General features: G+C 34.4%; 3 protein-coding genes and 1 long non-coding RNA gene across 4 annotated transcripts; 1 reads left to right on the forward strand and 3 right to left on the reverse strand.

Moving 5' to 3' along the window:
- Positions 1-288: 288 nt before the first annotated feature.
- Positions 289-3250, reverse strand: LOC113690289 (uncharacterized). The gene is made up of 2 exons (XM_027208127.2): positions 1719-3250; positions 289-1108 (listed from the first exon to the last, which is right to left on the reverse strand). The coding sequence occupies exon 1, from the start codon at positions 3210-3212 to the stop codon at positions 1800-1802; it is 1413 nt and encodes a 470-aa protein (XP_027063928.2). The 5' UTR covers positions 3213-3250; the 3' UTR covers positions 289-1108; positions 1719-1799.
- Positions 3251-5134: 1884 nt separating this feature from the next.
- LOC113689756 (uncharacterized) lies at positions 5135-6102 on the reverse strand. Its single transcript, XR_011814855.1, has 2 exons — positions 5589-6102; positions 5135-5456 (listed from the first exon to the last, which is right to left on the reverse strand). It is a non-coding gene; the product is annotated as an uncharacterized lncRNA (long non-coding RNA).
- A 2265-nt stretch (positions 6103-8367) lies between these two features.
- LOC113688886 (anaphase-promoting complex subunit 6-like) lies at positions 8368-15497 on the forward strand. Its single transcript, XM_027206707.2, has 16 exons — positions 8368-8759; positions 9641-9775; positions 9966-10039; positions 10313-10352; positions 10847-10892; positions 11084-11163; positions 11335-11516; positions 11614-11739; positions 12470-12544; positions 13018-13143; positions 13566-13635; positions 13782-13864; positions 14484-14597; positions 14729-14828; positions 14923-14958; positions 15167-15497. Exons 1-16 carry the CDS (start codon positions 8514-8516, stop codon positions 15287-15289), a joined length of 1656 nt encoding a protein of 551 aa, XP_027062508.1. The 5' UTR covers positions 8368-8513; the 3' UTR covers positions 15290-15497.
- A 337-nt stretch (positions 15498-15834) lies between these two features.
- On the reverse strand, positions 15835-17774 carry LOC113688887 (pathogen-related protein). Its single transcript, XM_027206708.2, has 4 exons — positions 17528-17774; positions 17276-17408; positions 16337-16635; positions 15835-16147 (listed from the first exon to the last, which is right to left on the reverse strand). The coding sequence occupies exons 1-4, from the start codon at positions 17663-17665 to the stop codon at positions 16004-16006; spliced, it is 714 nt and encodes a 237-aa protein (XP_027062509.1). The 5' UTR covers positions 17666-17774; the 3' UTR covers positions 15835-16003.
- Positions 17775-22340: the final 4566 nt, after the last annotated feature.

Consider the following 22340-nt stretch of genomic DNA (forward strand, 5'->3'; position numbering starts at 1 on the left):
TTGTACCATTTTGTCTCTGGTTGCCTTCAGATAAAGCCCAAATGGCATTTGGGACATCTGGAGGCTCGAAAGAGCCGGATTTATTATATGTGGAAAGGTAAAACTATTCAAACATCAAAGGAGATTAAAACCCAAAAGAGTGCAAAAGTTGCAGGCAGAGTACGAAGAACAAAACAACTATTGGCTATGTACACTTTCTCTCATGCATAGCCATATTTAGCAATGGAAATTTTCGTAACGGCAATTCTTTTATACTTGTGATATGAAAAATAAAAAACTGCTTATGGATAAGTTAATTTGATGTTTCAATGTTACATTTGCTGGAGAAATCAGATTTTAGTGCTCTTCTAGCAGGGGATCTACAGAGATTAATACATCTTTTCAAAACAATCATTAGCAAGGAAAGAATCTCAAACAATTTACAGAATATCGAAAATCCAAAAACATACTGATTAATTCTAATTACTGACAAATAGAACTTTGGATATACACTTCTGAAGCGCTGGTGTATGTTGCTGTTGCCTTACGATAGACACTCCTGAAACGCCGGTGTATGTTGGGAGACTTCTGCACCCTTCCAAGGCCTCACAAGGCCTACGGCTATGTTGCTGTTGCCTTTATCTGCCAAAAAAACGACTCTGCATCTCGGGATGAGGTTCAATATGAAGTTATACAAGCAAAAGTGCTAAACGCTGCTGCCTCTGGATCGACTACAATCATATCATGTGAAATCCTGTCACAAGAGAATTCCACACCCTTCCAAAGTGTCACAAGGCCTATGGTTATGTTGTTGCTGCCTTTATCTTCAAAGGAAACAACGCAGCATCTCTGGATGAGCTTCAGTATGAAGTTATACGAGCAGAAGTGCTAAGCCCAGCTGCTTCTGGATCGACTACATTGCTGGAGATAGACACATTTAATTCTGTTGCAAACATTTAATCTTGCAGACTAAGCTTGAGTTGTATGCATAAACTAATGCAAGTAAGAAGCAGAACTGGGGAGATAGATTGCTTGGAATATCAGAAAACATTAGAAAAGGGAGAAACTTGAGAAGTTCCTGTCAAGTGAAGAATCCAAATTTGGCAACCTCCAGCATCCTTCTCCTTTGCTGAAATATAAACCAACATAATTATCATCATTCTGGGGATATCAAGAATCGGAAAAATGATATAGCGATTCTCTCATTTCATTTATTGAGCAGAAAAGAAAGTTTCTGGTGTTAGCATTGGCTCAACAATCAAAAAGTCACATGGAAGAAAAAGCATATTCCTGAAACAAGCCTTTTGACTGTTGCAACTCCACAGCTTCTAACATATTATGTTTCTGTGTCCCTACTAATATCTTGTTATTTCTTCTTCATCTTTATTTTCTACTAGATGCAGCATGCATTCACTTTACAGTAATTGGCCATGAAAGTCTTAAATGCTTTACAGAAATTGGCCATGAAAGGCTAGCATGATGGCAAGATTAAGATCATGGAATTTCAATAGAACAGAAATGTATAATTGCAGACAAAGTGGAACACTCACTACACTCTGTATTACACCTCATGCTGTCAGCAATAAAAATACAAACACTGCTAAGGTATGCTGAAAATTTATACAAACATGGAACACTGCAATCTACTGCTTTACTTAATTCCAAGAAACATAACTTTCCTATTTCTCATGTTTGGACTACTAACATCACAAGTAAGAACAAGGGAAATGATATCTTACAAGACATGGGCTGAAAGTTTGAGCAGTCAATAAATCCATTAGAGCTTGATGGTCAATCAGAAATACTGTACACAACCAACTCTAAAGGACTGAAAGAGCATCATCTGTTCCTTTTAACAAAGAATCAATAAACTGGCAGGTGTTTGACAGCCCATCTTTGTTCAACACCACAGATATCACCATGCTCCATGTGGTCATATCAGAAAACTTTCCCTTCACCAAACTACTTAAAACCTTCCACAGCCTATCTGTATCCTCTCCTCGAATTAACCCATCAACTAATTTACATATACTTGAAGAGCGAGGAAGATAACCTTTGAAGACCATCTCATCCAAAATAAGTGCTGCTTCCTTCAATTGCATTCCATCACAAAGGCCATCAAAGAGTTCCCTATAAGTCACCACATCCGGAAAGCACTTCCTTCTCGGCATATCTTCAAATAACTCGTTAGCTTCTTTTAGCTTCCCCGCCATGCAAAGCCCACCAATAATCACATTGTAACTAATTACATCTGGCTTACACCCCTTTGCTTCCATCTCATTTAATATTCCAAATGCAGAATCGAAGTCCTTCTCCATACAGTATCCATGTATCATTGCATTGTATGTTGCTGTGTTCATTGTGCAGTTATTTATTCTCATTTCATCTAACAATCCAAAAACATCCTCCCGACGACCAACCTTGAATAGTGCAGAAATCAAGGTAGCATACACTGTAGAATCCAATTCCACCTTTTTCCTCATCATCTCCTTCTTAAGCTTAATAGCGGAATCAACCACATTACTCTTGCAAAGCCCTTTAAGCAACACAACATACACAAATGCATTAGGCTTCAATTTGAAGTCCCTCTCCATCATTCTCTTCAATCTAAAAGCATCATCTAAGTGTGCATTCGCACAGAACCCATTAATCAAAGTCCCAAATGTCACCACACTCGGCAGAATACCTCTCTTAAGCATTCCATCAAACAAATTCAACGCATTACCCAAATCCCCTTGCCTGCAGCAAGCTTTAATGAGTATACCATACGTACAAGCATCCGGGCAAGCGCACTTCTCAACACCCACAAAAACTTCCCTCATTTTCTCAAATTCCCTGCAAATTGACAGACTATTTAACAAAGAATTCACTGAGTTGATTGTTCTTTGGCAACGAAAAGATGGAATTTCATCAAACATCTGGAGGGCTTTTTGGGGCAAACGAGCTCTGCCGTAAAATGTAATAATGTTACAAAAAATTATCTCTTTCGGGATTATTCTAGTGTCCTGTCTTAATTTCTGGATTATTTGTTCTAATTCATCAAACATTTTGGCTCTACCCAACTTTGAGATAATGAGATCGTAGGACAGAGGAGAGTAGCGGAAGGGCTTGGAGCTTGGGTTAGGATCATTTGGGTTGGGGTTGAGGAAGAGTTGGAAGGCAAGTTTAGGGTCTTTTTGCAGGCGAAGGAGAGAAGAAAGTCTGAAAGGAGAGATTTTATTGAGTTTTTCCATTTAAACGCAACGGCTACGGAAGTTGGCAAATAAATGGGAGTTTGGTTCCCGCCTGAAGATGATGGATCAAAAGGCATTTCTAAGGCCACTATTTGGGCCGGAGCGGAAAATACTGGCCCATGGATTTTGTTTCTTAAATTTTTTTCGGGGTGGGATTTGGGCCATGTTACTCCATTAATTTTCTGTATTATCAGCTAAATCGAGAATAAAGAAAAATCCAGTGAAATTGTGTATCGTCAAATGACAATTTGAAACTTTTATTTGACATTTTGATGTAGAGATCCCAAAAATTATGAATATCAAGGAGCTAAGCCAATTGTATAAGCAAAATAAACTGTGTAGATGCTTTCTCTTAACACAAATTGCTTTTTGTCGTAGAAAAGATTTCAACACAGATAAAAGCTAATGTGGGGGGTTTTTTTTTTTTTTCTTGGATACGACAATTAGGTATAGATTATGATTTTCGTCATAGGAAACTTTCAATATTAATTACTAAAATAGCTTTATCTCAATTAAGACCTGATTTTTGTAATTGGTCCATCCAAAATTACTTTCTCGTAAATCAAAATTTGTACCCGGCCACTTGAATAATACGTGAGATTCCCTAGAAAAATATTTGAGATGTTAGAGTTGGAAAGGAATTGGATCAATCAATGAAGCTCAAAGAATCAAAAAAAAAAAAAAATAAAGGCCATGAACAGCTGGTTGAAAAAGAATGAAGTCACAAATCAAAATGAGATGATAAAAATGGTTCAACCAGGAAAAATTAATTATTACCGGTCTAATTCTCGAAGAGCCCGGAATAACAAGTACAAGAATTCAAAGCAAAATGTTGGCATTAAAAACTTAAAGGTGACAAGATCTGCATGGAAAAGGAATCGAAGGGCGAAGGGTGTAGTTCAAGGTAAAACCGACAGAGGAAAAGTTAATTAGGAGTAGCTTTCAATTTTAAATGAAGCCTGCGTTTTGCAGTAATTCTAAAGTCAAGAAAAGCAGATCTATTTGACTGCTGCTTTAGCAGCACGACCTTCAGACAGAAATTCTCTCTGTTATCTGAGACAGTGGCTGCTGCTGAATTGTCGTTGTTTTACTATTCAAATTTTGCCAAGGTCAGTGAAAGTGCACTAGACTGTCACCCAAAAAAAAAAGAAAAGTGAATTAGACCAACAATAGTTAGTCATTTTTCCTTAATAAAAAATAAAGGTATTAGAGATATACCTGTAATTTCACTATATATTCAAGTCGACTCTCGAACTAATAAATTAAATTTTTCTTTGTTTAAGTTGATTTGAGTTCGATAGTTCCACTAGATTGATTCGATTTCGAGTCGAGTTTTGACTGAGTCGGCTCGTGAACATTCGTGAGTGACTTGATTCGTTTGCAATCCTATTAATTCTTGTAGCATGTTCTTGTTATACCAGTGTACATTGATTTCTAGTGATAACGAGACTGCAATGCACATTGTTATGTACTGATTAACATTAATCTATAGCTTATATAAAATGTTAAAAAAGACACGAAAATGTTCTTGGCATTTGGATCAGAAATTTGAGTGTGTTTCATGCGGTGAGCTCTAGTGATAACGAGACTGCAGTTCTCGCTTTGGTCTATTAAATATTTCTAGTGCACCCTGTACTTATCAATGTACATCAATTTCACACGAAAATCATAATTCATATGTGACATGTTCGTCTTTGGTTCATTCACTTCCCTTGCCACGAAACAAAAAAAAAGAAATTAATGTTTAAAAACCCCAAAAGCAGATGGGAATTACAACCATCCAATCGGTTTAGAATTGATGCGATTCACAAATAATGAAACTAAGCAGCAAAGGAAAAGTGTTGCCAGATGAGATTTAGACAGCTTATGTTGTAATTAACTAGCCCATATGATCAATGTGGATGTGATTATGGATAAAGAGATCATCGAACGGAGTGCTTCTCATTCATGCATCATTGCAGTTCACTTGTTCAATAAGGAGGTGAGCAACACAGCACATTGTTCAATGTCGGAAAACTTTTGTTAATTCTGAAAGAAGGCACAGGTTGTACAAGTTACAGATCTCAAAAACTCTTTTCCCACCTCCAACTTCTTGATGATTGGCTGGAAGTGGAACCAGATTTCTGCATTCGCTGAAGGTTCGATACCAGCATCAGGTGAAGAAACATTGATCAGCTCTCCTAAAAATAACTCATCATGTTGCTAGATATCCAGAATGTATATAATTCAAGAACGCCAAATAGCCTGCAAAAGCAACAAGAAATCTACCTCACTGATTAATCACGGCTGGACTTCCCTTCAGTAATAACTAGCAATGCAAGCGTATATATCTGACTTTCCTAAGCAATGGAAAAATCATAACTGCACGGGATATACCTTGAAACAAGCACTAATGCAGTTTCTGAACCAACGTGCCATCGGGGCTTTCTTCAGTTTCTTTAACTTTCCCAGCGATTCAATCTTGGAGAAGTGATTGTTGTAGGGTGGAGAAGATAAAAAGAAGGCCCTTGTGGGAATCAATGGAGACCATAAACCACTCTGCTCATAATCAAAGTCGAATTCTGAAGCATCAAAGTACTTCCCCAAAAGCCTGTCTGATAAGCTTTTGGAAACCATTTGGATGTAGACTTCTGAGCTACCACCATCCGGGAAGAAAGTGTGTGCCAATTCCTGGGGCGAGTCTAATGAGGATGATGATGATGGCTCTGCAGAATTGGCCATAAAGTTGATATAATCTGATGTGGAGAAACGATGGTAGGACGGAAATGGTCTCTAGGATTCAGAGAAAGGTTTTTGAAAAGAGAAAATGCAAATCATGGGAATAATGAGTGTTACGGGTGGGGCGTTTGTAATTCAGAACTTTGAGTGGTTGAAAACATATTGCTTTTCAAGTTGCTGATAAACTTTCATGGACTTCAGGGCAAGATACCTTTTTTCTTTGGGTTGGGATGATATCCTTGGGGCTAATGCCTAATGTTCATGTGGGTAGAACCTTTTGATATATGCAAAAGAAATTGGTTTGCATTTCAAATAAAAGTTTGCTTATTAACTTCTGAAGAATTTTAACCATAAATTGCTGGATACTCTACAATTATACCTCTTAAAGCCCAAATCTCTTTTCTGCCCGCGCATGAATATTGGAATGTACAACTTTTATTGGACATTCACATTATTAGTCGTGTATTTCACGTTTTTTCCAGAGAAAATTTGATAATACTGCTAAAATGTATCACAAATCTAAAATTAACCGATAACCTATACATAATTGCAAAAGCAAAACGAGATTACTGATAAATGCATTTATACAACAATATATACATTCGTCAAATTGATGGAAAATGGTGGTTTTAGAATATAGAAATCCGTTATTTTTTTTCCTTTTTTTGGGAGGCCTATGCAACATTTGGGAGTCTCATTGGCAAATCTTGAAAATAGTTATTATAACACTTTTTTATGAAGTGATGTATGTGACATAAAAAGGTGATTGAAAATAGGGATAATTGCAAAAACCTCCCTTGAGGTTTCTAATATTTGCACTGACCTCCCCTGTGATTTGAAAAATTTTACTAACCTCCCTTGAGGTTACTAATCCTTTACAAATTCAGTCCAAACGATTAAAATATTATATTTAGGGAGTGAAATTATAATTTTTTACCAAATTTGTCCTTTGTACTACATGTCCAATGAATGACAAAGTACTACAAATCAATTAACAATTAATAAACTTTAAGAAGTATAGTTTATAGGCAAATACACATTACCTATTTAAAGTACCAGCTGTTTATGAGTATTTTACTTTTAAACATTTAATTTAATACAAATATTTACGCTCAAATACAGATTTATATTTACTTTCAAATATTTAATTTTTGTTAAATACAAAAACTACCAATCTCTCTTCCGTAAAAATATTAATATAACACTTTTTCAATTTTAGTTACAAACATTTATGTATTTAACATAAATTAAATGATTCGGAATAAAATGCCCATAAAGAGCCAATACTTTACTTATATAATAGATGAAAGCCATAAAGAATTAATACTTTATGGGCCATTTCTTTTTTTTTCATATTTAATTTATATTAAATAAATAACTTACCGATTTGCTTTTTGCAAGAATATTACTATAATACTTTTTGAATTTTACTTACAAATATTGATATATTTGTCATAAATTAAATGTTTGAAAGTAAAATACCCGTAAAAAACCGGTACTTTAAATGAGTAATGCGTGTTTGCTCATAAAGAGTCGGTAACTATTTAAAGTATTGGTTCTTTATAGGTATTTTACTTTCAAACATTTAATATAATACAAATATTTAGGCTCAAATACAGATTTGTATTTACTTTCAAATATTTAATTTTTGTTAAATACAAAACCTACCAATCTCTCTTCCGTAAAAATATTAATATAACACTTTTTCAATTTTAGTTACAAACATTATGTATTTAACATAAATAAAATGAATAAAATGCACATAAAGAGCGAATACTTTACTCATGTAATGGATGAAAGCCATAAAAATTAATACTTTACGAGTCATTTCTTTTTTTAAAACAATATTTAATTTTTATTAAATAAATAACCTACCGATTTTATTTTTGCAAGAATATTACTGTAACACTTTTTGAATTTTACTTACAAATATTGATATATTTATCAGAAATTAAATGTTTGAAAGTAAAATACCTGTAAAGTGCCGGTATTTTAAATGAGTAATGCGTGTTTACCCATAAATTATACTCCTTAAAGTTTATTAATTGTTAATTGATTTATAGTACTTTATCATTCATTGGACATGTAGCACAAAGGGCAAATATGGTACAAAATTCTAATTTCACTCCCTAAAATAATATTTTAATCGTTTGGACTAAATTTGCAAAGGATTAGAAACCTCAGGGGAGGTCAGTGTAATTTTTCAAACCACAAAAGAGGTTAGTGCAAATGTCAGAAAGCTCAGGGGAGGTTTCTGCAATTATTCCTTAAAAATATAAAAAAGTAAATTAAAAAATATATTTACGATGCAATCAAAAAATTTGTTGAAAAAATTTTGCTATCGAAACATATCCAAGAGCTTCACCTTTGATCCAAAGTTTAGGCCCAAAGTAACCCAAAAGCTAGCCCATTTTGCGCCGTCATATCCATCCTCATCAGCAGAAACGACTGTCAATCAAAACCAACCTCCCGCTCTTTTAACTCTCACCGCTTCAACCCCTAATCACTTCATTCAATTTCAAAACCTCAAAATCCCAAATTCAATTGGTTTCCACAAATTATTTAAAATCTTTGCTGGATAAAATGAAGGAAGAAGAAATTGAGAAGCTGAGGGGAGTAGTTCGGGACTGCGTCAGCAAGCATTTGTACTCATCGGCGATCTTTTTCGCCGATAAAGTAGCTGCCTTTACCGCCGACCCCGCCGACATTTATATGCAGGCTCAGGCCCTTTACCTCGGTCGCCATTATCGACGTGCTTTTCATCTCCTCAACGCCTCTCAAATCGTCCTCCGTGACCTCCGCTTCCGATACCTCGCCGCCAAATGCCTCGTGAGTTATTCCTTTCCGTCCTCCCCCGCCAATAGTATGATTCTTTTCTGCTGCTAAATAGGTTCTTATGAATTGGTTTTTGGGATTTTCTGATAATTAGGATTTTTCTTAAAAATCATTTCAGGGTAGCGAAATTATCCATTTTTTAAGCTTTTTGTAATGGAGAATTTCAGATGTATCGTCTGATAAGTAGAGATTTTGAGCTCGCTGTTGATTCACACATGCCTTAATTTACGCTGAGAGCTGAGTGGGGTTGCGAAATGTTAGATAGTATTACTTAGCGAGCAAATGATTATCATGCTATAGAAATGAAAGGATAATCTATTTTTTCTACAGAATGTGATTCTTGGTGGATCTATGCCAGCTTTTGATGAGCTTTGATCTTTCTATACTAAGGGTTGGGAGTTTTTGGTTTGTAAATCAATTGCACCCACGTATGTAGTGGGTTATTGCAGCTTCTGTATGGATTTAGAATTTTAGATAGATCAAAGCAGCTCAGCTGTAGTATTTGAAGTTCAAAACAAAAAAAAATCACCTGATAGGTAGAAAGAACAGCATATCTGAAGTCATTTTGTCCTGCAGAACATGAATAATTGAAGTTTAATGAGATTTAGAAAGTTTTAACAAATCAGCAATCTGTGTAGTCGTTTTGTTGATAGCAACTGAATTGCTTAGTACAGTATTGCCTTAGGCCCAGTTGTTATCAAAGATCGAATATGTAGAACTGGCAAGCAGTTAAAGGCCAACAACTGATTCATATTTCAACATTGTGTTACAGCCTTTTGTTTGTCCAGGATTATTATATGCAGGATCCTCGGGAATTTATTTATTTTTCTAATTTTAGATTCTTGTTGGAATTTCTTTCAATCATATTTGATCAGGAAGAACTGAAAGAGTGGGACCAGTGCCTCCTGATGCTTGGCGATGCCAAAGTTGATGAGCATGGAAATATTACAGACACAAGAGATCTCAACATTATGTATTTGGACAAGGATGGAGAAGATCGGGAAATCAATGTAAGTTGTCCACTCCAATAAAACATGTAAAAAAAAATTCCTACCAAATCTTCCAGGAGGGAGTGTGAATCTTTTTAAGTTATCCCTCACTGTTTCCTGCTACTTTTAATCCGTAAATGAAACTTGATATAAAAAGAAACCTCTATTGGTATGTGCTCAATATATTTACAGAACTTACATATGGTGGCAGATTTTAGCAGCAATTTGCTTTTTAAGAGGTAAAGCATATGAAGCATTGGAAAATCGTGCACAGGCTCGCTTGTGGTGAGTTAGTATTCATGTCATAGTTGTTACACTATTTTTGACTGCTGCATTTGTATTGAGAGTGTAGCTTTCATTAATGTCTTATGTTAATTTAGATTTTTGGTTTGAGAATGGTACGATGTTTTACATGTATAACTTCTGCCTTCCCATTTCCTTTCACGCATCTTGTTGTTCCCTTTCCTGGTATTTCCACTCCCACTCTCTTGAGTTTATTTAACTATTGGTACTCTGTGGGTCAATCACATTGTTGTACTCTGGTGTTGATGTTTAAAGGTACAAAGCAGCTATCAAGGCTGATCCTCTGTGCTACGAGGTAAGACTGATTTTTTTTTTCGACATTTGATCTAGTTATTCTTGTCAATATTATCTGAAATTTTTCCTTGAGGATGTCAAAAATGATCTTAAGCTCCTTTAGTGGGCCTTTGGAGTAATAGGAAGCTGGGATCCTAAAATTCGATCAGTTTTCATGGTTGTTGATTGTCTTGGAACCTTGTAGACTGCGATATGGCTACAAGTGTCAGATAATAAACAACTAAAACTTTGTAGCTCTGAGGTCCTTAATGCGTGCTTGTCAAAGATGAAGACACGGGAGGATACTAAGGAGAGGGTTTGCTAGTATGTGTTTTACAATGGGTGATACATTTGATTTTGAACCTTATCAAGGATTGAATTGTAACATTTCCAAGTGGTAGATTTACTATAGAGCAGTTTCCCCATTAATCTGACTAGGTCATGCCTCCTCCTCGTCTTTATGTATCTCCTTTTACTCTCATCCGTCTCTCCTCACTCAGGTTTTTCTGCATTCAGGCATTGGAATGTCTTACAGAAAATCATATGCTCACTTGTGAGGAAGGTGAGAAGTGATGGAACTTTTCATGCTTTTCAGGGACCAAAAGAATTTCAAGCATTTGTTGTCTATCTTGTGATATTTTTGTTGAATATTTGGTTGATTTACTGTGGAATCTCTTCTTCTGTGTCTAAATCCTCTGGATTTCCTGGTTGCGATAAAAATAAACAATGATATTTTTTCATGTTAAATTGCAGAGACAAGATTACTGTCATCACTGAATTGTGGTTCTGTAGATGGCTGGCTTTCTTCATTCTACACATGTTTGATGAAGAAGGTAATAATGTCCCAGTGGACAGGATTATATTGATGCGGTGGTTGCTTCTTCATATTCATTTTTATCAAGCTACGAACTTTTTTATGTCTTCTACTTGTTCTAGATGCATGTATCTTCCTAGTGTCCTCTTTTGTGAATTAAACATATTTTCCTTTTCATGTTATTGTCCAGTATGATAAGAAAAACGTAATAGAAACCAAATTTAGAGAACTAGAACAGGAAGACGCTGATGCAAACTCCTCAGAGAAAACCTTCTTGTGTACACTGAGAAACAATACCGACCTTTTGGCCTGTAAAGCTGAGTACTACCATCAGTGTGGTGAATACCAGAAGTGCTTCCAGCTTACCTCAGTGTAAGCTTGCATTTTTGTTGAAAACAGAATTGTTCAAACTCTTTACAACCGAACTGCTGGATTGAGACTTTGTTTTGTTCCATATGATGTAAACCAGATTGCTTGAAAAGGACCCTTTCCACATGAAGTGTACACAAATACACTTAGCAGCAGCTATGGAGCTTGGGCATTCAAATGAGCTATATCTTATGGCATGCAATTTAGTCAAGGACTATCCTCAGAAGTGAGAATTCAGAACTTCTTTCATTTGTTTGAAAACCTTGTTATCTGAATTTCCTGTGAAATGGAAGACTTAAGACTAACGTTTAATATATCTCCTTTGTAATCTGTGATTTGAATTTGGTCTATTCTGCTAGTGGACAACTGAGAATAGAACGGATAAATGATTGATGCATCATTGAATCTTCCGACTTTAGCACATACTTAGGCATTTATGCTTCGAATAGAAGAGCATTCAGAGAGTTATAAAATGTTTGAAGATCTCAGTTTTCTTAGGGTCTCATGCCCACCTCCCTGGATAAATAAAAGCACATATTCATGATTTATACTTAACGATGATAGGTGCTAAATCATTCTCATATATTTTGAGGTACCAACTTTTTTGATTGTGACTGAATGAAGTGCATATTGCTGTTTGTGTGTCAAGGAGAGTATTTTTGAGAATTCTTTCCTGTGGTTCATTTTCTGAATTTGATCTATTCATCATAGACGGAATGGAACATTTTTCTAATTTGAATCTGATATAATTAGGTAGAGGCTAAGTATATGAATAATGGCAGCAATCAGCATTTTGATGGCTTGTAATTATCTTCTCTTCAGAGAAATTATTTTTCTCTTTTTTGTATTTGAGACAACTGGTTGAAAATCATTGTATGAACCTTTTTGTCTTCCTTTGATGTTCATTTCCACTTCATCTTTACAGCTGATTGACTAATTTGGATACCTCTCTGTAGGGCCCTGTCATGGTTTGCTGTAGGTTGCTACTACTATTGCATCAAGAAGTTTGATCAGTCACGTCGCTATTTCAGGTACAGACTAGTGGTAGTAGAAGACTCAGGTTGTGGTTCTTATTATTATTATTTTTTTAAAGTAACTGATGTATGCTATAGAGGGTAGTGTTCAGTGGTTTCAGTGTATAATGGATGAATACTTGGAATAGATTCTACTGCATAACATATCTCCTGGAATATTATACAAGTAACTCTACTATTGAATAAGCTTGGTATGTCACTGTTTAAACCCATGAGGCGCCTTGGTATGCCACTGTTTAAACTGATGTGGCAGGAGTTGCTCAACATCCTTAACTTGTAAGACTAACAGTCTACTTTGTTCTTCCTCTTCTTTCTTTCTTTATCTTTTTATTTTTTAAGTAGAAGAGAAACTAGTTGGCTGCAACTGAAGCTGCCCAAACCATTTATTTGCTTAGCTTATGCAGCAGATCAAATTGGCTGCAGTGTATGAATTTTTGTTTGATTCCTATTTAGTTCTGTCATTTTTGCAGCAAGGCAACAAGTTTAGATGGGTCTTTTGCCCCTGCTTGGATAGGTTATGGGAATGCTTATGCTGCTCAAGAAGAAGGAGATCAAGCAATGTCTGCTTATCGCACTGCTGCACGTTTATTTCCTGGGTAAATCTCTCTTTCTTAAGTTCAATATGAACTGTCTGCCAAATTTTTGTGATCTGTATGTTAACTGAATTTTTTTGCCAGATCATTTGGAGGAGTTTTTTTCAATGTGGAGTCTATATTAGCTGAACCTGTTTGCAGCACAATTCATTTTTAAAAGTTATTTTGATGTTGAGTCTTTTCTTAGAGGAGCTAATCTTCTCTAATTACTCCCAAGAGTAGCTTCTGTCAGTCATTTCAATTTTCACAAGCTTTATTGGTTGTTCCACAGAGTTGTATGAAAATGATTCAGTAGTTACAAGTGCACTTCACATTTTTGACACTGATGAAAATACTTTGAAGCTGTGCATTATGAGGGCCCTCTTATTACTTATGGAGTATTAATTGTCTTTTACAGGTTGAATGTTGATATTCTCTTATTCCAGGTGCCATCTGCCTACTATGTATATTGGGATGGAATACATGCGAACTCACAGTTTCAAACTGGCTGAGCAGGTGATCACGAGTTCTGCTGAGTTGGAGAGTGTGTATCACATCTCTTTGCCGATTTTGCAATTTTTTTAAGGGAAAAGACAAACCCAACTTCAATGTTTTGGCAGGCAATCTTTATATTCGGTATTCTGATAGGATTTTGTTTTCAGTTTTTTATGCAGGCTAGGGCAATATGGCCTTCAGATCCACTTGTCTACAATGAACTTGGAGTTGTTGCCTATAATATGAAGGAGTAAGAAGCAATTCCCTGAAAAATTGTTTTTCCGCTAATGAGTATTTTTGCTGTAGTACCTCTTTCCCTCTTGATGGTTGTAGTTCGTTGCACTTTTTATAAAATTGTTAGCCTGTTTGTTTATTACTAGTCACAGTATTAGGATATAGAACATTAGCTACTGAAAAGCAATATAGTTTGTCTAGGTTTTTTAAGCATGGTGATTTGGTCACTGCTACACATTTCAGTTGGTTTTAGACTATCTGGCCTAAAATTTGATACTGGAATCTCCCTGAACAGATTAATACAGTTTAATTTGGTACAATCATCTTAGTTTTAGCACATTTGCTAATTGCGAAATTCGAGGATGAAAGGGAAGATGAGGATCCCCAAGCTAGGTGGAGTTTAGATACAACAGTGTGATGATAGTAAAAATTGATAATATTTTGGGAAAAGAATAACTAGCAAGATATCCAATTTCATATTAAGGGAATTATTTAGCTTCTTTACATCCATTTAACTTGGACCTAAAATATTCGGTACGTCCTGGTTTATAAATTTCTTTGACTTGTCAATTTGTTAATCATATCTTTGAATCTTACTAAGTCTCTACTTACTTTCTCATCCCATTGTCCTTCAGGTACGACAAGGCTGTGTGGTGGTTTGAGAGGACATTAGGTCTCATTGCATCCACTTTAAGTGAGACATGGGAACCAACCGTTGTCAATCTTGCTCATGCACTAAGAAAACTAAAGTATGTCTATTTTATTTTGAGTTTATAGGTGCATCTTTGAGTACTCTTAGAAATAAAATATATTTTATTGAAGACTGAACGAAAAGCAAAAGCCTTGTTTAAACTAACTAATGTAACCTATTCCGTATCAGGAGGTACAATGAAGCAGTAACATACTATGAAAAAGCTCTTGCGTTGTCAACAAGAAGTTTGAGTACGTATGCTGGTCTTGCATACACTTACCACCTGCAGGTAATTAACTTCGCTGAGGTTTGCTTTGCCTCCTGTTGTATCTATGGAACAAGCATGTTTTAAATATTTCGCTGATAATGCAATCTTTCTGCAGAACAACTTTACTGCTGCAATTGCCTATTATCACAAGGTATACTATTTTTGCTCTAGCCCTTGCTTGCAAGAACCATTAGAATGACAATCAAAACATGACTATATTTCCCTGAATTTTACAAACGCATTGTTCTTTAGTCATAATAAAATCCATGGAGAGGCCACTGAAAAGATGGTGTCGACCATTTTGATTATTCTGTTTCCCTGGTTCTCATTCAGTCTCACCTCCCCACTTTCTCAAACAGGCGTTAAGGCTAAAACCAGACGACCAATTCTGCACAGAAATGTTGACCCTGGCCCTTGTTGACGAAAGCCACCTTGGTACAAGCAACAATTCTGATTTTCACCGCAGCGAGCTGCTCTTTTAGGAATAGGGATATTTTTTTTCTGCTGTAGTTTGTATGTAGTTGTCAATCTCATTGGTAACACCCTATTTGAGTAGGTCAACACTCAAGTAATTCTGTGTTGTTGTACCGAATTAGATGTAGTATACTTTCTTTTTTTTTTTCCCCCATTTTTCCCTCTCTAAGCGTTCAACTGTACTTCTATAATTTCACTTAAAAATCTTTCGTAGAATTTGTTTCTTGCCTAATCTCAACAGTCTGAATTCTTTTGATATCTACGGAGCTGAAGTAAGACGTCTTCAATCAGCAGTTTCTACAGACCGTAGGGTTAAGCTTTTCTACCTTCACCTCCAGGAACATGCCACGGGAACTTCAAGGGCCAAATTTCGATTCTACAGACGTAGTTTCTGGTGGAGTGAACACTTTCTATTATACTGCAGGTGGCTGTCAAAACGACAGAGTTGATTTGTATTCGGCTTTTATAAGCATCCATGCTTATGATGAGATATTTTTAGAGCTTCGATATTTTTAGAGCTTCAATTAGCGTTCGATTTCGTATTAAAGCAGCGTAGCAATAATGACAAAAGTTGAATAAATCACAGCAGTCTTGATGAACAACACGGATGGCCCTTCCTTCCAAGTAAATCAAAAGATGCACTGACGGTCCTTTTTTTTTTTTCTTGAAATTTATGGGAAAAAGGAAATTGTTGGACTTCTGCCTTTGGTCCAGAAAGGATGCTAATTGTGAAAAGGACAGCCATGGCCTGAAGACGCTGAGATGTTGGCGGAGTCAGAGACATCCGATCGCTTAAGCAACCCGGCGAATAGCTCCGCAGGATCATAGTAAACTTCCACGTCTTCTGCCCTCAATGATTCATCAACCTGCCATAAATATTCAAAGAAAAATACCAAATCAATTGTTGATATTACATCACTACTTTTTTCACTAATTAAGTTCGTGCAATATTAATTGCATGGAGACAATCTATTTTTGTCCAGTTGTGGCTGTTATTGGCAAAACAAACGGAAAAATGATGTGGGAGGGGGTACCGCGCGAGGCGCTTTGCTTACCTTCATGACTGCGAGGCCGTAGAACTGGACCATCTCCCCAGTAGGGGCATGGCCTTTGAAAGGTCCTTCAAAGTAGCCCCAGTGCCTGAATTTGAAGGTGACCACTGGGGGTCCGGAATAAACACTGATTACTTCCCATGCAAATCCACGAGGAAAGGCTGAGCGGAATGCATCATGAGAAGATTCAAAGCTCTCTTCTTCTGCTTTGTAGTACTTGAATTCCTCTGGCATTGAACTCTTTAACAACGCATTGTAGCTCCCCAGCTTTAGTGTTTCTTCCCCTGATAATCCCTCTTTTCCTGCCCTCCCAAACCAAATTATTAGCCCATATGATAATACCACTACTTTTCATGTTGCAGTAAAAAACTCAGGATTATTTAGATTGTACAGGGATTTTAATCCTGAACGCCTAAGGTTAGGTTGTAACTTGTAAGTAAGATTCTCGACAATTAGCCTTTAACAAATGATAATAGAAAATACTAATTAGTTTGATCAACTTCATATTAGAGATTGGTGGGATATTAGCTGTAACGCTTATAACCTATTCTATTCTACTCTAAAGAAAAGAAGGTTCCTACTCAGATATGAGGAGTTGAGTTAAAAAGGAAAGATCCATCCAAACCAAAGAGGTGTACTATATATTCTTTGGATTTTTTTTTTTTGAATATCCAAATAGACAAGAAAGTAGCCTTTGGTGTTTAAGACGTGGTTAAATCACATAATCAACAATCCCTTGGTTTTTTAAGTCCCCCATTCAAGAAAAGACTGGATACAAAAACACGAGAACATGTGTGCTGCGTGGAAAACATTAGCTGATCGACATCTCGCATGATTCATGATGGTGATAAATGACTACTGAAACATATAGCATCCAGATGAGGGGAAAAAAGAAATCATCGAGGGTTGCCTTAGAGTTGTTTATGTGATAATTTGTCCTACCATTGACGATAAGCTTGAATTTCTCAGGATTTATGGTCCTGAAATCTTGTATACGAGTCTTGTGAGACAGCTCCATCTCCCATGACTTTACAGCATTTTGAACTACCTCTTCTAGGGACCCTTTTGGCCATTCCTGCAAACCATGTTGATAAACATGTAAACGTTGGAGCAGGGTTTACTCATTTTGATACCAGCAGATTAATACATGAAAGAGAAAAGCGGGGTTTGAAAAAGATGAGAAATTCCAAGCACCTTAGTTCGGCCTTCTTCAAAAACCTTGTTGACAGAATCGTAAATTGGAGGGCCACCATGTCTCCACTCAAAGTTTTGTCCTTCTTCGTGTAGGAAAGACCTATACTTATCAGCTGCAACTGCTTTGTCGGTGGCCATGGGAAGAAGTTCTTGCAGCACAGATTTTACTATATGCCTGTAGTTATAGGACTACTTCACAGAATTCATATAAAATGGCACGGTGAGGTTTGGTATAAATACTATTAAATAGGCAATTAGTTGAGGAGGTTGCTTTGATGACTTTCCTTCTTATTCTTGTTCTTACCGCAATTAGTTAGTCACGTACTAAACTGCAAATTAATTAACTGTAATGCAGGTTTTAAACGAGGGCCGTTTACTTTCTTGGAACTGGCTTACCAATGGTGTAAATTAAAAAGGTCGCAAGAACTGATGTAGTGATCATATATTGTTAACCTCGAGAGGAATCATGAATTCGATATAATCAGTTATAGTAATTGTTTTCCATGAATAACGATAGCAAGATAGCCAAAAAAAAAAAAAAGTTTACTTCGGGTGCTGAGTTTTAGCATATTTTGGGGTAATTCTACCGCAGGTTGTGTTCACTGTTCAACTAGCCGTACACCGACTTCTTCTGCAATTGAATGTACGACACCAGCAAAAACAAGATATAGAAATTACATTCTGTCTTTGTGTAGAATACAGTAAATAACTACACACCAAAATGCGGCAGTTATCAAGTCAATGTCATGGAAGGCTTTTGAGAAGATTGAAACAAATTAAATTAGCAGACATGCATTACAGATAAATCAATGTGTATAGAACATTATTATGAATGAATATGAGCAGAAGCAGATACCGTCCATTCGTTAGTAATTTCGGAAAATATTTGCGGGTTTTCCTACAAATTCTTTATTTGTTTATTCCCATTCCTAGAAATGCTGGTTCGAAGGATAATAAGATTGCCAAAAATTAGGTTGTCTTTGGATTGGCAGATTGAACGAAGAATTTAAAATCTTTTCTACTTTGTCTAAGTTATCTGTATCTATATAAATTACACAGGAGGGATTCCGATTAGGAACCATTCTAGACCTCCAAACTCTTAATTCTTTTTTTTTTTAAATATAAATTTTCTATTTATTTTATTCGTAAAATGTAATGAGTTAGTTTCAAAATCCTGATTGTAGACTATATTCTCATCATTTCAAAACTTAAATTATTTCCAAACTCTCAATTCCTTTTTTGTAGATTTTTAAATTTATTTTAATTCCTAAAATGTAATGAGTTGATTTCAAAATCTTGATTGTAGATATATTCTCATCATTTCAAAAATTTGAATTATTTCCAAACTCTCAATTCCTTTTTTGTAGATTTTTTAAATTTATTTTAATTCCTAAAGTGTAATGAGTTGATTTCAATATCTTGATTGTAGACTATATTCTCATCATTTCAAAAATTTGAATTATTTCCAAACTTTCAATTCCTTTTTTGTAGATTTTCTATTTATTTTAATTCTTAAAATATAATGAATTTATTTCAAAATCTTGATTGTAGACTATATTCTTGTCATTTCCAAATTTAAATTATTTCTAAACACTCAATTCCTTTTTTGTAGATTTTTTATTTACTTTAATTCCTAAAATGTAATGAGTTGATTTCAAGACATTGATTATAGACTATATTCTTATCATTTCTAAATTTAAATTATTTCATATCCTAACACCTTGATGATACACGCAACTTTTAACATTTGAGAGGAATAAGGAACATTCTGGTCCGCATACATTTTTCATTATGTCTTATCTTAATCTTAATTTTTTATTGTGAATTCTTTTTTCTTTATCTTCAAAATCTACTTTGGTTTCTATATCTATTATTTGCGTTTTCAGATTATGAGATTATCTAGACAAATGCTGGATTTTACATATTATCACCTCTATTTCTATACATTTATAAATTCTTCATCTAGTTTTTATTATAGACTCTTTGGAAAAGGTCCTAAATAGTACTCTCTTTCTCCAGAAATATGCTATCCAAAAATTAAAAAAAAAAACAATTTACAATCTAAAGACCTAGCAAGTACATGAAATAATGGCGAAAAAGGAATGGGTTAGTGGTATAGGAGAATAGGGTTTTAGATTTGAGACCTCCTACTTATACTAAAAAAAAGTATGTGAAATAATAAAAATTAAAAATAAAACTTCATTTTAAACCATTATGATTGAAGCAACTTATACAATTATTAGGTTAAAAATGGCTATAAATTTAGTAAATGAACGACTAATATACAATTTTTTGATTTTGTTATGGGAAGTAACATATGCAATTTCCATTCAAGATAAAAATATAAAAATATAGTCAACCAATGGTCTAAATTTGGTTGCATAAGAAATAGATTGAACCCTTTACCACTTTTATCTAAAAAGATTATTTGTGATAGAGTACAATAAATTAAAAAAAAAAAAGAGTTCTTCGCTAAAAGAAAAAATTAATTCTTATTCTTACGTCAAGTGAAATACCAATACAAGATTATATAGTATTTTTTCTTAAGAATTTGTGGCAATCTTCAAGTTTATATATGTAATTAATTTTGATAAAATTAGCGGATAGGAAAGGTGTGAGAAGGGGTGGAAGAGTAAAAAAAAGTTGTGATAAATTTAATTTTTATACATTATAGTGAATTGATGGCACATGTTGTTTTCTTTTCATGAAAATTAAACTGTAAAAGTACTTTTATCAATTTTTTATATACTGTGCATACTTCTATTTGTCATACTCTATGTCTTGATTTAAAAGTTTGCTCACCTCTATTCATCAATGTTCTACTACTTAAGTTGCATATATTTAAAGCATTACATTCTTGGTTTACAAATATGAGGCTAGGTTGAAAATTGTAAAATGATGTACCATTTAACATTTTTAGGCCAAATAAACAAACAAGTTTTTTGAAATTTTAAAAATTATATTAAATAGAGCCTTCATAATTATTTTTTATTCTTAAATATATTCGATATTATGATTGAGAAATGAGTTTAACATTTTGGCAAATACTTTTTGAAATTTTTTTGAATGTTGGACATGATGGTTGAGAAATGAATTGCCAATTAGCAAATATAATTTGGTTATAGATCTATTACAATTTAATATCATATGTTTTATGTGTTATACCACTTTTTTTTAAACGAATGTTTGTACTAGGTAGACGGTAGCTAATTTTTTTTTAGTAAGGAAAGGATGGGATTTATAAAGCTAGAAAGGGGAAGAAGCAGCTAAAAATTGTTTGACATTTCATAGATTAAATTATATTGTATTAAATTTATTTTTTCATAACATTCTTTATGATCATGTGTAGCACGGATTTTTAGACTAGTATGGATAATTTTGGAGGTATTTGGATTCTTAATCTACAAATTGTTCTAACTTTTAAATAATTGGTGAATTATAAACTCAAACACCTCCTAAGTAATGAAAACAATCTAGAGAAATTTAAAAATATTTTAAATATTTTATCAAATCCCTCAATATATTATAGAATTGGAACCTGTCAAATGAATTTTAGGGTACGGATAATATAAGAAACCTCCCTTGAGGTTTTTCCTTATATCACTTCGCACCCCTAAAGTTTTTACGTTCTCTAATAATTGTAAAAATTCTATATTAACCCTCACTTGATATATAATTCACATATCAAATAAATGGAGTTAAAAAATTTTTAAAAATAAAAGTCACTTTCTTCTCTTTTTCTTTTCTTCAACATTCTCTTTTACTCATTTTTTTCGGATGATTATTTGATAAAAATTTGTAAATTATAAGAAATTGAATTTTGTTTATCTTTTACTTTTTATTATCATGATAGAGTAGAGTCTGGTTTATTTGCTTATTTTGGGTTGATTTTTATAATGATTAATACAATTTAAAGGTTTGGACAAGGATTGAGAAGAAGTTGAAAAAAAAAAAACATAAAGTTCATAAGAAATCGGCATTGAGCATGCACAGTTAAATTAGTCAAGTATATCTCTTTGCAAATATCATTTTTATATTTCAAATGTATATTTTTATGGACTCTAACATTATGATGTGGTAGTACTATTAGATATTGTTTTTTGAGATGATAGTTTTCTTGAAATAAACAAAGCGATTGAGGAGTATTTTTATTTAGTAAGTAGAAGGGTAGTTTAGAATTTTTTAAAATTTTGTTACACAAATAACAAAAATAAGGAAAGTAAATGATATTTTTAAAACTTTAGCGATGCTAGGTGATATTAAGAGAAATCCTCAGGGGAGGTTTCTAATAGTATTGTCCCTTGGAGGTATCATATGCATATGCATGATGGAATATACTCGTCATGATATACCTTTTTCTTTTTTCATTAGACTGTTTCTGCAGCACAAAGGAAAGGTACTTAATTCATTTTATAGTGCATCATATCACAATCAATGGTGGAATAGTTTGCCCGAAACCTAATTAAGAATCTTTTGACGAACGATAGCCTCTTGTATGGCTTCAATGGGGGCTCGATGATAGACTCTGATAATTTCAAGAACAGAAGTTGTTGGTACTCAGACCACGATCTTCGTCAAATATAAGGATGGGAATGAAGATCAAGGACCAATAAATTTCAGTGCATGGGACCAGAAAGAAAGATTGAGACGTGGCTCAAATCTGAAGAGTGGAAATGTTGCTTCTCAAATAAAAAAAAAAAAAAAAAAAAAGGTGCACGGATGTCGACTTCTCAAATATTAATTTCTTGACCGGGCAACGTTGAATATTTTGCATATGTCGGACAAAAAATAAATGGAGTAAAAGATGTGGGGA

The sequence above is a fragment of the Coffea arabica genome, chromosome 5c, assembly GCF_036785885.1.
Source record: "Coffea arabica cultivar ET-39 chromosome 5c, Coffea Arabica ET-39 HiFi, whole genome shotgun sequence".
Lineage (NCBI taxonomy): Eukaryota > Viridiplantae > Streptophyta > Magnoliopsida > Gentianales > Rubiaceae > Coffea > Coffea arabica.